At 43.0% G+C, this 10,110-nt stretch overlaps 2 protein-coding genes across 2 annotated transcripts; both read left to right on the top strand.

Annotated features, from left to right (window-relative positions):
• The first annotated feature begins 1,026 nt into the window (after positions 1-1,026).
• Positions 1,027-3,728, top strand: LOC124678297 (mitochondrial inner membrane protease ATP23-like). The gene is made up of 5 exons (XM_047214208.1): positions 1,027-1,171; positions 1,272-1,390; positions 2,365-2,502; positions 2,901-2,984; positions 3,325-3,728. Exons 1-5 carry the CDS (start codon positions 1,027-1,029, stop codon positions 3,457-3,459), a joined length of 621 nt encoding a protein of 206 aa, XP_047070164.1. The 3' UTR covers positions 3,460-3,728.
• Positions 3,729-5,058: 1,330 nt separating this feature from the next.
• On the top strand, positions 5,059-5,422 carry LOC124671809. Its single transcript, XM_047208135.1, has 2 exons — positions 5,059-5,152; positions 5,289-5,422. The coding sequence occupies exons 1-2, from the start codon at positions 5,059-5,061 to the stop codon at positions 5,420-5,422; spliced, it is 228 nt and encodes a 75-aa protein (XP_047064091.1).
• Positions 5,423-10,110: the final 4,688 nt, after the last annotated feature.

The following is a 10,110-nucleotide window of genomic DNA, read 5'->3' as shown; positions in this document are numbered from 1 at the left end:
TGTGACAACGCATGAAAGCACATCTAGGGTGTTTTTCGGGATGCGCGGGCCACTCTCTTAGGTCTCTCTCACACGAACGCGAAGCCAAAATGCTTCACACCTTGGCTATCGAGTATACTAGTCAAAATGTACAAAGTAGTGTATTCTTCCCCAAAAGTACACCCCGCAGTGAAAAACCAAAGTACACCGAAGTACACAAGAAGTACAACCCTATAGCGAAATACCTAAGTACACCCGTAGTGAAACTCGAAGTACAATTGTGTTGAAACCGCAGTACACCGAGGTACACATTAGTAAAATACGAAGTACACTGAAGTACAACTGTGCTGAGACACAAAGTACAACGTACTCTACGAACTCGAAGTACACCTAGTTGAAATCTAAATACACAAAGTACAACTTTGATTGTTTTGGAAGTACGCAAGAAAACTCTCACGAAACCAATGTGATCCAGTTTTGAAGATTTCGACGGCAGGATCTCAAAAGTAACAAACAATTCTCAAAATATCTTGTTTTGATAAATCAAATCTCGAATAAAGGGAAAACTGAGACAAACTCATCCTACATTACTTTCCATACGACAAGTGGCGAGCAGAAAAACTATTTCTTAAAAGTTTACGGGCTCCATAATAGACCATGGCGGAGAGGGAGCGCGTGGTCAGACCTTGGCGAAGGTATTTGTTTTTAGTTTCTAGCACTCGGCAGTATTGCTTTATTTTAAACTGAGGTAACATATCAGTCAGCCGAGCCCGTTATGGTCTTTTAAGAGAAGAGCTCAATAACCTTTCGGCCATCATGAAACTGAGATTATATTTTACTAGGCCCAAACTGATGGCATTTCCATAACTGTGATCCCAATCACCCACCGGCCCATTCTTTTCATACCGAAGGCAAACCGAACTTCCTAAGCCAGATCTGCATTCTGAGAAAAAAAAACAACACTCTGAAGAGCAGTAGACCTAAACCCCTTCTCCCTTCTGGACCCTCCGGAGCCCACGACGCAGCCGCCAGCAGAGCTAGAAAACAATGGCGTCGACGGCGGGTGACGGCGGCAGCGTCCCGCCGCAGACCGCCAAGGTGGAGGTGGCTTCCGCCCCCGAGCCGCCACCGCGAGGCCCCGATGTCATGCCGCACGAGGAGTGCCTCTCCGGCATCCGCGCGGCTCTCAATCGTGCGCACCGCTGCTCACTCCGCCGCCGTCTCTCCCTTCCTCTAGACGTCCCTGTGAACCCCGAGTCCTGATTCGTGTCGTCAATTTTTCTGGTGGGCAGATCCGACTGTGCGGTTCCTCAGGGAGCGGATGGACCAAGCCGGGTGCCCCGTGTGGCCGCTGCTGATCCGGGCGGCGACCTGCGCCGAATCCTCCGGGGGCTACGCCAGCAAGCACGGGGTATGCTCTTCTTTCTCGTTTCATTTCTCCCTTCCAAAGAACCGGGTGCTTTATGTTGGCACTGCACTGGCATGGGTTCTTTTTTTTTTATGTTGGCAAATTTATCTGCACTGGCGCGATGTTTTTGTGTTTTACCCCCACTGCTGCTATTGTGTCTTATCCTCGCTGCCACTATGTTTGGAGCAAGGAAGTATGTGTGGTTGCTCACAAGTCGTAGTATTCCAGTGCAAACCATAAGTGATGTGGTCTGTCCTTGGTAAATTACACTGCTTTAGTTATTCTCGGACATAGTTTAGCAAAATATTAAGCAGGAAAGTGTTTGTTGTCAAGATTTTGCCATCGTTCTCTCATCAAAAAGAGATTTTTCCAGGATGGTGCATAGGTGAAGAGATAATTGTCTTGCCTGGCTGGCTGACTGTAGAGAGCCATCTCTATTGGGGCAGCTGGAAAATTGTCTTTTCCCCCTTTCCTGTTCAATATTTATGTTGCTGAAGGTGTTTGAAAGATAGATTCGTCTGTTTTATGTAGGTGCATGGAGGTTTTCTTTGAAATCCTATGTGAGGCTCATTAACAGAGCTGGTTGTGTTTTCTTCATACCTGTACTCCACATGTTGACAGGATTTGCTATGAGTTCATTAACCTACTTAGATGTTCATGCTTCTTTTGTATGTTTTAGCCTAGTGGATCAATGGAACTTCAGTAGATGGGCAGCACTGTTATTATTCTGTAATGTATGAGTATCACTTCACTAAATTGGATGTGTCAAGTCCTTGGTTATCCCTGAGAGCAGGCTCCTTGTTTTCCCTCAAAATTTGAAATTTTTGTTCGTACCTAAGCCAGTGCAATTGCCCGACGTATTATACTATTTTACTCACAGTTTGGCGATTGACCTTACACCTTTCCTCGTGGGTTTAATTTCAAGTTAACTACTAATAAGATACCTGCCCTAATATTTTCCAGTTATTTATGTCCAGATAAAAGTTTGCTGTAATCAGATGCGATTTCAAGATCAGATAAATCAGGTCTTAATTCATGAATTAATACATGCTTACGATGACTGCGTCGTCAAGAACGTAGACTGGAAGAACTGCGGTCAGCATGCTTGCTCTGAGGTACAAAAGTACTTACCACATAAATTCGAGTTATCATCTATTGTCAGTTATTCCCTCTGTTTTAAAGTAGGGTCCTTTTTAGAGTTGGCCACATGAAGGATAAGAGTGAGGTTGAAATGTGAAACCCTTTAATCATTTAATGCTCGTCTCTTTTTTGCTCACCAAGGCATTAAATTACACATTGTCCTCCCAGAAGCATGGTATATAATTACGAAAAAGTTAATTTGGGAAATGCAAGAATTAATGAGAGTTAATTAGCTCTTGTCTTGATGAGATTTCTGAAGGGCATAATAGGGACATGAAGTATTTTGAGAACATTTTGAGATGCTAAAGTACATCTATTGTGAAGCGGAGAGAACATATTACTAATTGGCTTGCGGTGTGTTGTTCATTGTTAGATTCGAGCTAATCATCTTAGTGGCGATTGCCATTACAAACGTGAACTGTTGAAAGGCTTCATGAAGATAAGAGGGCATGAGCCAGTAAGTATATTTTCAGCGAATATCTTTTGCTGTCTTGTTATTGAGCTCATATTGCTTCTTTGCTTCGTAAATCCTGATGTTCTGTAGTATTTTTTTAGGTTTTAAATTCCATGCATACATTGTCTTTGAATATATGCTTTCAGTTTAATCGTACTTCTGTTAGCAAGAAAATAGTTAGTTACATATTTAGAATTGTTAAATATGGAGAGAGCCATTAATGTTAAATATTAGACTGTTTACACTTTCCCCTTGGTTCCTCTTGAGCTGTTGGTTAATTTATGTGTTTTTCCTAAATTATTGAGTTTCTATGTCTGATTTTGACCTTTGTGCATTTCTGCAGGAATGTGTCAAAAGACGATCTCTGGCTTCTGTGAAGCAAAATCCTTTCTGCTCGGAAGCAGCCGCAAAAGATGCAATTGAGGCTGTGTGGGATATATGCTATAATGACACACGGCCTTTTGATAGGGCTCCATGAAGTGCAAAGCCTGTTTGGATAGTTTAGTTTTCCTTCAGATGGTAGCTCAGCCAAGCATTACAACAGAATCTAGTAGCTTTGTGCTAGAACAAAACTTTGTATGTCACAATATGGGTGGAATCAGTGTAACAGATTATTTCATGTAATTCAATTCTTTCACACGACATATCGTGAAAGTTTAATAAGCTCCCAAAAGGACTCTTGGTGTAAAACTAGCTAATTCATTTGTTGGTTAATGGTCTGGCATCAGTATAAATATTATGATTTTATCAAAGGTTTCCAATTTGAAAACATAGTAGTTCTTTTTTGTAACTATTTTATTACAGTTTTGCTATTTCCTGGAAATCTTGAATTTTCCGTGAGCAGGCCATAAATCAGCCCATGTTGAGCATATGCTTATTAATGCTACTGTAATACTTTCTATGTTCACTAACATAAGATGTCCAAAAAATATTATATTAGTGAACTGAGGGAGTAGTATATGGTCCAAGATTTTGGTACAGCAAATGGCGACAGTATCATGCTATATCACTCATGCAGTTTTGATCACTAATCCATTTCACTTTCGCGAAGTATCAGGGCACGAAAGTATGCATAGGCAAACACTATTGCTGTTTCAGCTAAAGACAATGCGAGCATGGCTGGTAAAACTACAATAACATCAAGCTACAAACTAGCGACCCAATGATGCTGCATTCATGAGTGGCATGCCGATCTTGACGACAAGTAAAGAAAGGCAAAGGAAACCAAATCCCCATAAAATGTTTGCTCTGACAGAGAAAAGAACACCATCGACCAAGGTCCGATCCACATCCTAACCATCACTGTCAAGCTAAGCGCTAGCTAGCTGCTTTCACAAACTATCAGGGTACTTAAAGCGGCATAGGTAGGCATTAGGTCTGCTTCTTTTTCAGCTTAATAACTGTCCTGAGGAGTGAGGACAACCAATCCCATGACCATGAGGGATGAGGCCACTAGCAGCAGTTAGCAAAACAATCTTCCAATGGCACATGGAGAGCAAATTTTCCTATGCTGCAGGCTGATAGCAGATCAGCATGGGAATCTCGAGCAAACCAAAGCTACCTAGACCCCTAGTCAAGCATGAGGCTAGTGAAAAATTAAGCTGCTCCAAGATGGTGCTACTTAAACAAAAGCCATGCTTAGACCTCTTATGAATTCAAAACACTTGCTAATCACGCCCTGGGAATTCGCGTGACCGCCGTGTGGTTGCGGCCGAGTGGAGGTCACGTGAGACACCATTAAACTAGCTGATCATCAGCTCACGGCCCCAGAAAGGGCAGGGGCGAGGTTAATCAAAGCTGTGGAGCTCCAGAAACTATAGATTCTTCCCGTGGGATGCGTTCTCCGTGCGAAGACCAAGGCTGAAGAGGGGGACAGGACGGATGTATTAAAATTCAGAGCTGTGTAAATCTCCTGTCCTTTGACTTGCGAGCTGCCTTTGCTCCAACGCCCTTGACCAGCTATAAATACACATGTTTATACACCAACAGGTGCAGAGGGTTAAGCTGAGAATCATCACTTGAGAAGAGCATACACGGGCGATCGAGGAGAAGATACACACATTCACACAAAGGCGGCATGAGGTTACTCTTCGGCATTCTGAGGCTTGTTGCTCTGGTGTTCATGGTGGTGGTCAGTTCATCGCTTGATCAGGCAGTAGTAGTACGAGTTGGTAAGTCGTCCAGTCAACTTTGCTTCCGTTAATTTTCTAATTGCTACTCGATCTTAAGTGTTTATGCTTCGGGTTTTGTTGATGATCAGTGAGTTCTGAAACTGCTGTCTAATTTCGTTTCTGCTGGATTGCGAAGGTGCTATTCGGCTGCACGACAGAAGGGCGCACGGGGAGCAGTGGGCGGAGGAGAGGATGCAGCTGAGGGCGTACCTGACCATGGACTACAACGACAAAAAACTCAATAAGCGGCACATCCCCAAGCACAACTGATTCAGCTGATAGCATCAGAAACTCTCAACAGCCATCTGTTGAAACATGATGACTCACAGATAGGAGTTCTGTTTCTTCATCATGTCTGTAAATGTAGTGTTGATCGAGCGTGCAGATCCCGTGTGCGCAAATTTTGCACGCCTGACCAAATATTATTATTACTAGCCTAGGAAATATACGTACGCAGTTATAGTAGTACTGCTAGTAGTGTTCAGTTTCTTTTCTTTTGGATGGAAGAAGTTATTCTGATGCCGTTTGGTAAAGTTGTGCTTATTCACCTGTAAGTTGGATATGCTTATCTGAACATGCCAAATCATAATGGAACCAGATGAGTCCCCTGAAGGAGCATTTGCTATATACATTGTATATTAGGTTTAGGGTTCATACTCGCGTTTTTCTCTCAAGACGCATGGATTTACATTCGCTTACGTTATTTCTTCGGCCGTTCACAACCAATCGGAATACTGTGCTCTTTTCGAGATGAGCATCTAGGCAAATACTATGTATGCCGAATGTTCAGAACAGCCATTCTGTCCCAGAAGATCGATGGCACATCGTGGGCAAATGCTATGAAGCTGCCACCAACGCTGTTCCATTGCCGTAGCATCGTCCATACGGCTGCTTCCAATCATAAAAGGATTAGAGACACTGCATTCTACGTCATTCAGCTCAAAATTTGAACAGGATGAGCGCGTGTGCTTTTCTATCTAACACATCAGAAACACGGGGGCAGGCGACAGTTTCAGTCCCTGGTGACAACTCCCATAAAAGGCCAGAATAGACCTCCTCTAAACAAACAAATGGCCAGTGCAGAGTGTGGACCTCCTCTACACCATATCACGTTCAGTATCACGTATGTCATCAGCTGTTGTGTGCATCCTATCTATGCTAGCTAAGGCCGGATGTAAAGTTCTATGAATTGTATTAGTAGTATGATGCTAACTAGATGCCAACTTATGAGTTCAATTAATCCTTTGTAAAAAAATCACGTACCATATCGCCATTTTAAGCTCAGCTCATGTATATACAAGAACAGTGACCATTAGTAATTGGCTTGATTAACTTTAGACAGGCTTCCTTTTCTGAAAATTCACTCCAGTCCATTCTCAACAGAGTAAGGGCCAGCTACGAACAAACCTCGTAGTCCCTGGTAGGTACCCATCAGAAGAAAAGATATGATAGTGCCACGCGGAGAGATGTCTTACAATGTAAAATGTTTAAATGGGTGCTTAGAGAAATAAACCGATTTTTGCCTGAACACTAGTGCTTATTGATACTAGGCTAATACCTAACTAAGCATCTTCCATGTACATATAAGCACTAGTGCTTAAGAAGAAAATTGGTTTATTTTCATAATCACCGAGCTAAACACCTTGCATTTCATTTTCATATGGTCTTATGGATAATTGGATACTATCAAAGTTAACTCGATCACAGGGAGAAAGAGGGAGAGGGGGAGGAAAACACGTTGGTAGTGAATGGTGTTGACTCCATTTTTGTTAGATTATTATGACCGACACTTTTTGTAAGTTCGAAATTTTCGTTAAATTGGCTACTGCATCAATTATCTATAGTATGACGGTTAAGAACTTAAGATGTCTTAAGTTCAAAACGCGCTGCCCATACAATATTAAAAAACAAAGAAAAATATTATGCAGCTTAAACCGAACCCACGCTAAGTACTACTATAGCCTAAACGTGAGGAATAATGTTGAATATATATTGTCTACCCGCCTTCCATGAGTTTAAGCTGGTGAATAAATTGGAAACTTACAACTTCATTTAGGCCGCTTATAGACTGATGGGTGGATTGCCTGCCCTCTCTATTTGTTCAGGCTTTTAGAATAGTGAGTAGTAGTACATCAATTCTATACTTTTAGCTGCATTTACCGCGAAATTACCGAGAAGAGCACGTACTGCTGCTGCACAATTCACACCGATCTAGCTTTGCGACGCACCAGACCAAAAGGGTTTCATCGATCGAAAGCGAGGATCACATGGATCGTCTAGGGCTCCGATCCGTGGGAACAAGAGTCCATGGACATCACAACGCTGATTAGGCTGCTCTTTGACCGATAGTTTTGCCCCGCCCGGGCAGCTTTGAGCCTTTGACGCGCGCCCCCGCCGAGCACCGCTGCTTCGGGAACGTTGCCTTTCGCAGAACCATGCATTCACCAATGCCCCAATGGGGACACCTCCTCACCGCCATTCTTTTCACCCGAGGACGGTGCACGCGGCCGTGTCGCTGGGGTCTTCCTTCCGTACTGCTAGGCGGTTAAACAAGAAAGAAAAGACTTAACGGCGGCCAGAGCCGGTGAGAAACTGAGGCACACGTACGTGCGGAGCGGTGGAGGCTTTGGCCGATCGAGGAAGACGCGCGTGCGGCTTGCCGGCTTGGCTTGGTGAAGTGCGCGCGCTAGCTGGTTGGTCGCCATGGCCGCGGAGACCGAGGGAGATCAGGTGGCGGCGTGGGCGTGCCTCGGCAAGACCGAGCCAGATCGCCCTCCACACGAGGCCTGGCGCCGCTCGCCGACGCCGGTGCCATCGAGGTCCTTCCCCCTCGTGTCCTCGCCCCGATAGATGCCGATGCTGCCTGCCCTCTCCGCGCCGTGGTCACGTAACCTGGCCGCATGGGGCATTGCGAAGTTGGAAAACAAGGGCACGGTCGTCTCTAGGATATTGTGAATTTTTGCAGTACACACGCAACATGAATAAGCAAGAGATCTACAAGACTACAACTCGTTTAGGCATCAAACAGCTTGATTATTCGGCGTCATCCTAGAAGAATTAATTTACAAAGCACTTTTCTTTCAGATCGACGCTATTCAACCCCAAAGACTAGAAATGAATACTTAGACTACTCATAAGAGGAAAAAAAAAACTTCGATTCTAAGTCCATCTCCAACGGCCCCCACATACAGATATATGTTGTCTGTCACGGTATATGCACAATATTTGAATGAACCAACATGAATGCCGCATAAGTTGAGCTATCAATCAACAAACATACCACCAAGTACTCGAGATAATCCAACATTTATCAAATGGCCTGCACAACCAATTTAGTTGTACAAAACACATGTTAAATACAGATTATCCCATGGATATACCTGGTGCCATATTTATAATCATTGGATATACAGATTAGATCGAACCCTAACCCCAGCAGATCTTCCGTGCATGTCATCTACTAGCCGTATAGAGACCATCTACGTGAAGATCTATGTGTAAAAAACAGGTAGTGAAGGCCTTTGTAGGCCTAACTGCCATTGTAGAACCATAGAAGGTCGAAGGCAAGGCAGTGAAGGTGTTCTTGCTCGTGTTTTATGAAATGGAAGCAAAGCCCCAACAAGTGCATCAATCGATGCATGTGGCTTTTATTACTTTATTTTAACTGCAGAGTTACACAAACGTAAGAATCATCGGTCACTGAGGGTCGATACATGAATCAACCATCGAAACGAAAAGAGGAACATAAAATGGCTCGACAATAATATTGAATCCTATGATCAAAAGGCCAGCTGCACTGGCTGTATAAATCCCGTGCCAGCCTCTCGGGCCGGTTGCACCCAATATCCAAATCCCGTTGTCGCCGCTCCATTGGCAGTAGGAAGGACCACGAACGGATCCAATAAGTAGCCCCCTATCTTCATAAATGAATTTGACTTTGCATTATTAAAAACATAATCATTCCTTGTATTCCATATCGCCTAGAGTAAAGCACAAACATCAACTCTGATATGCACTTTATCATATTTGGAGACTCCGCCAAGCCAATTACCAAACATATTAGTGATATTAGCCGAGGGACAAATATTGAAAGCCATGTAAACAATTTGCCAAACTATCTTAGCGAAAGGACACGCAATGAAAAGATGTTGTATTGTTTCATTTTTATCACAAAAACAGCATCTCTTGTTACCATGCCAATTACATTTAGCTAAGTTATCCTTTGTAAGCAAAACTTTCTGGTGCAAGAACCACATAAAAATATGAAATTTAAGTGAAACTTTCGTCTTCCAAATATATTTACAAAGAAATCTTACATGATCGTTCATATAGTCTAAATACATAGACTTAACCGAGAAAACACCAGACGCTGTCAACTTCCAAACAAACGAGTCAGGCAAATCCGACAAATGAACCTCCATTAGACGAGTGCAAAGATGAACCCACCTATCACCCCTGGACCCCGAAAGAGGCTGCTAGAAACCTATGTTTATAGGCCTTTGGGACAAAACATTGGCAACTAAAACTTGTTTTATCTGCACAATGCAATAAAGAGAAGGATATTGATGAGATAGAGGCGAATCTCCTAACCCAGTATCCTTGCAAAACCACACAACCTCAACATTACCAATTTTAAAAGAACTTCTTTCAAAAAACTCATCCTTTGATTTCAAGAGGCCCTTCCAGTCAGAAACCTTTGGTTTAACTTGTGATAAAGATTTAGAGTGAAGATATTTATTTGTAATGATTTCATGCCATGCCCCCTCTTTTGTTAAGAGTTTATAAAACCACTTGCTTAATAAACACTTATTCTTGATATCTAGCAACTGTATCCCAAGACCCCCCTGCCCCTTCGGGCGGCTAATAATGTTCCATCGAGTCAACCTATATTTCTCTTATGGCCATCACTTTGCCAAAAAAAAACGTGATCTAAAAAAATATAATATTTTCCGTACCCC

This window comes from Lolium rigidum, chromosome 7 (genome assembly GCF_022539505.1).
Source record: "Lolium rigidum isolate FL_2022 chromosome 7, APGP_CSIRO_Lrig_0.1, whole genome shotgun sequence".
NCBI lineage: Eukaryota > Viridiplantae > Streptophyta > Magnoliopsida > Poales > Poaceae > Lolium > Lolium rigidum.
The sequence above is the reverse complement of the archived record's forward strand: the minus strand, read 5'-3'. Positions and strand labels throughout refer to the sequence as shown.